General features: G+C 46.6%; 1 protein-coding gene across 1 annotated transcript in view; it reads right to left on the bottom strand.

Moving 5' to 3' along the window:
- The window catches only part of PRR12 (proline rich 12), a 61527-nt gene that overhangs the window by 2364 nt on the left and 54978 nt on the right, over positions 1–4185 (bottom strand). The window contains exons 10-11 of the mRNA XM_006898661.1: positions 1677–1802; positions 1347–1444 (exon numbers count right to left, since the gene is read on the bottom strand). Coding sequence (XP_006898723.1) covers positions 1347–1444; positions 1677–1802 — 224 coding nt within the window. The remainder of the gene's footprint in view (positions 1–1346; positions 1445–1676; positions 1803–4185) is intronic.

Genomic DNA, 4185 nt, shown 5'->3' on the forward strand with positions numbered 1-4185 from the left:
TAATAATAATTTTTTTTTTAAAAAAGAGTATTAAGCCACCCAGAATCCATAGGACCAGCCTAACTATTTCAGACTAGATTAACGTCACCCAGAATTTTCTGTATCATATAAGGTTTTTATCTCAGATACTTCAGGCGTCATAACAACTCACCCAGAATTTCCTGAGTCAGTCTAATATCCTATCCCAGAATTCACAGGGCCAGCCCAAGAATCAAGTCTTGCTTTCTGACTGGATTAACTTGACTTCTTCCAGAACTTTCAGAGCCTCCTAAAGTTCTACTCATAACCCTGGGAGGCACCATCATTCTATCTCCAGAATTCTCAGAACTGGGTGGACATCCTCCCAGGACTTTCAGCACCACCTCACATCCTGTATCTCAGAATTCTCAGGTCCTGCCTAAGATCTATCCCAGAACACTCAGCACCTCCCACACATGCCACCCTGAATGCTAGAACATTCCATTCCAGAACTCTCTGAGTTACCCGTGACAATCTCTCCCACAAGTCTCCGAGCTGCCCGAATGTATTCCACACAAACTCCTCAGGTCCAGCCCCACTATCATATTCAGAATTTGGACTACAACCACATAAAAATCTTCCAGAATTTTGAGTCACCTGATGTCCTACCCACAGTTCTCAAAACGAGACAAAACAAATCCACTGTCAACAAGCTGCTTTCAACTACAGGACAGAAAAGAACCAGCCAGTAAGTGTTTTCAAGGCTATAAATCTTGATGGGAGCAGACGGCCTTACTTTTCTCAGAGTGACGGGTGGACTTGAACTGGGGACCTTTCATTTAGCAGCTGAATGCATTGTTCACCCTGCAACTCCATCAAAATTCCTAGTGCTGGTTTAATAGTATATCCCAGAATCTACATCTAAGCTGGACTAAGCTCTCAGCCAGAATACCAGGTCTCACACTATCTATGCTGGAATTCTCCAAGCCCTAGGCTGGGTCCCCTGAACATTCCAGACAGAAAGTCAGAGAGAAGAGAATACTGGATTCTGGACTTCTGAGTCACCACGGCGTCACCGAGAAACCATCACGACCAGCTGACCATCTGGCCCCAGAGCGGGAGGGAGTGGGTACTCTTTACCACCCACTGTACTCGCACAGCCCACCCTAGCCCTTCCAGTAGCCCCTCCCTGTCACCCCAAAACCTGCAGCTCTCCATCGGAGGTGGGCACCCAGTGACACCCACTTCCACCTTGGTCAAGCCCTCTCAGTTGGTGACACCCCAGCAGGGCCTGTCCTGGAAGGTGCAGCTCAGGGGGGGATACCCTTGGAGGCCGGCCCAGTCACTCACACACACACACACACACACACACACACACACACTCGCACCTGCAGGGCTGGGCTCAGCGACAGCCTTTTCAGGACCTTCTTCTTGTGCTCATTCAGAAGGCCGTCGATCTTCCGCATGGGCGGGAGGTACAGCTCGTCTGGGGGGACGAGAGGGGGTGTCAGGGGACCCACAGTGCACAGCTCACTGCCAAAGGGTGGGCCAGGGGGTCTGAGCCACCAGGACGCTCTGCTCTCAGACCTGGGGTGGCAATCTCAGGAGTCTCCTTCCCCGGACCCCAGAGTGACAATCTCTCCTCTCCCAGACCCAGGGGTCCCCGGCCGCCACTCCCGCCTCCCTTCCTCCGTCGCGGGCGCCCCTGGCCCCCTCACCATGCGTGTCCTCCAGGGCCTGGATCATGTCGGGATCAAGCGCGGTGCTCACCAGCATCTCCACGTAGCTCCGGTACATCTCCCGCATGGCCCGCGTCTTCAGCAGCCGCCCGGGGACCGCACGCTCTGAAGGGACAGGCCGTGGGCTCCGTCACCCCAGCTCCGGGGCCACCAAACTGACCACCCCACTGTTCGTTTTATTTTTTTGGTCAGGAACATTACTCCAAATCCGGGGCCACCTAAGTGACCACCTCAGTGACCACCTCACTGTTCTTTTTTTTTTGCACAGGAACAAATAATTTTCTTTTTTGTTGTTACTAATTTTAATGAACGTGTTTACAGAGACTTTGGATTTCCATTCATTCATTCATTCATTGTCGCATTTTCCTCCCTGCCAATCCCTTCCCCCTCCAGTTTGTTCTTCTCTTTGAAAAGTTATAGAAAAATTCAATCTCCCCTCCTCCCCCTGTGTGCACTCACTAAGCAGCCTTCAATCTGGACTCTTGTCATGAAAATAATACCTAATCATAGATCGCTTTTAATCCACTCTCTACGCCATCTATTTCAATGCAATGCAATTCAATGCAAAAATTCATTTCTCCCCTCCTTTTCTGTCTTCCCTCAACCCTGATGTCAGTCCTGTTTTACAACAGTGGCACTATGCAATATTTGTCCTTTTGGAACTGAGATATTTCACTCAGCATATTGTCCTCCAGGGTCACCCATTTTGAATAATATTGCATGAATTCCTTGTTTTTCAATGCTTCACAGTATTCCATTGTGTGAGTACACCAAAGCTTTTCTATTCGTTTGCTGATGGTATTATTATTAATTTTAATGAACGGTTTACAGAGAATTTGGATTTCAATTCATTCACTGTTGCATTTTTCTCCTTACCCATCCCTTCCCCCAAGGTTGCTTTGATCTTTGAAATGTAAAAGAAAAATTCAACCCCTGTCGTCCCCCGCCCCGTTAAGTCCACTCCACTATGCAGCCTTTGTTCTGGACTCTAGTCATGATACTAATACCTAATCATATATCACTTTTAATCCATTCCCTCCCTCATCTGTTTCATTGCAGTATACATTATTTAACCCATCTTTCTCAGTCTCCCCTCAACCCCGATATCAGTCCCATTTTACAACAGTGGCACCATGCATTATTTGTCCTTTTTTGACTGAGATATTTCACTCAGCATAATGTCTTCCAGGATCACCCATTTTCAATAATATTTCATGAGTTCCTTGTTTTTCAATGTAGCGTAGTATTCTATTGTGTGAATATACCACAGCTTCTCTATCCATTCCTTTGTTGATGGGCACTTAGGTTGTTTCCAACTCTTTGCTATTGTGAACAAAGCCGCGATAAACATGGGTGTGCATATATCTGCTTGGATGTCACTTATGGTCTCTTTGGGGTATATTCCCAGTAGTGGAATTGCTGGGTCAAATGGTATCTCTATCTGCAACTTTTGGAGAAAGTGCCATCCAGCCTTCTATAGTGGTTGCACCACCGTTCTACGGATCGGGGACCGGGGAGAGATGACCCTGTCCTCGGGGAGGGGGCATGCCAGGACAAGCAGGCAACACTGCTGGGTGCTCTAATGGTGGGACCACCAGTGGGGCCAGGAGCTCAGGGTGACGGCTCAGGTACTGGGGTCCTGTGAAGATTAGAGCTGTGGAAGCCCTAAAGTTTCACTCTGTCATTTAAGGTCGCCAGGAGTCCAAATTCAGGAGTCCTACAGCAGTGAATTTGTTCACTTTAGATTAAAGGAGTAATTATCCTGGAGAGCTCTGGTGACATACTGGGTAGGGAGTTGAACTTACAGCCCAGAGGTGGCTTAAATTTGCCAGCGGCTCTGTGCTCAATAAATCACGCGATTTACTGCCTCTGAAAAACTACTGAAGGCTCAACTATCAGTCAATGCTGACTAGACAGCAGTGAGGTTTTTAAAAATACATTGGCACCCATGTTTATTGCGGCTTTGTTCGCAATAGCAAAGAGCTGGAAACAACCCAAGTGCCCAACAACAAACGAAAGGATAGAGAAGCTGTGGTATATTCACACAATGGAATACTACGCTGCATTAAAAAATAAGGAATTCATGCAATATTATGCAAAATAGGTGACCCTGGAGGATATTACGCTGAGTGAAATATCTCAGTTACAAAAGGACAAATATTGCATAGGGTCACGGTTGTAAAATAGGACTGTCATCACAGTTGAGGGAGGAGAGGAATGGTGTATACGGCATTGAAACAGATGAGGGAGAGAACTGTTTAAAAGGGACACATGAATGGGTATTCTTGTCATTACAAAAGTCCAGAGTGAAGGCTGTATAGTGGAGTGGACTTGGGGGGAAGGACTGTATAACAATGAAATAATTTTTTTTTACTTGTCAAAGAGAAAAGCAAACTGGTGGGGGGGTAGGGAGAAAAGTGCAAAAATGAATGAATGGAAACCCTAAGTCTCTGTAAACTTTCATTAAAATTAATAATAAAATAATAAT

Source organism: Elephantulus edwardii, unplaced genomic scaffold (assembly GCF_000299155.1).
Source record: "Elephantulus edwardii isolate Elephantulus edwardi_28Jun2011 unplaced genomic scaffold, EleEdw1.0 scaffold00236, whole genome shotgun sequence".
In the NCBI taxonomy this organism is placed as follows: Eukaryota; Metazoa; Chordata; class Mammalia; order Macroscelidea; family Macroscelididae; genus Elephantulus; species Elephantulus edwardii.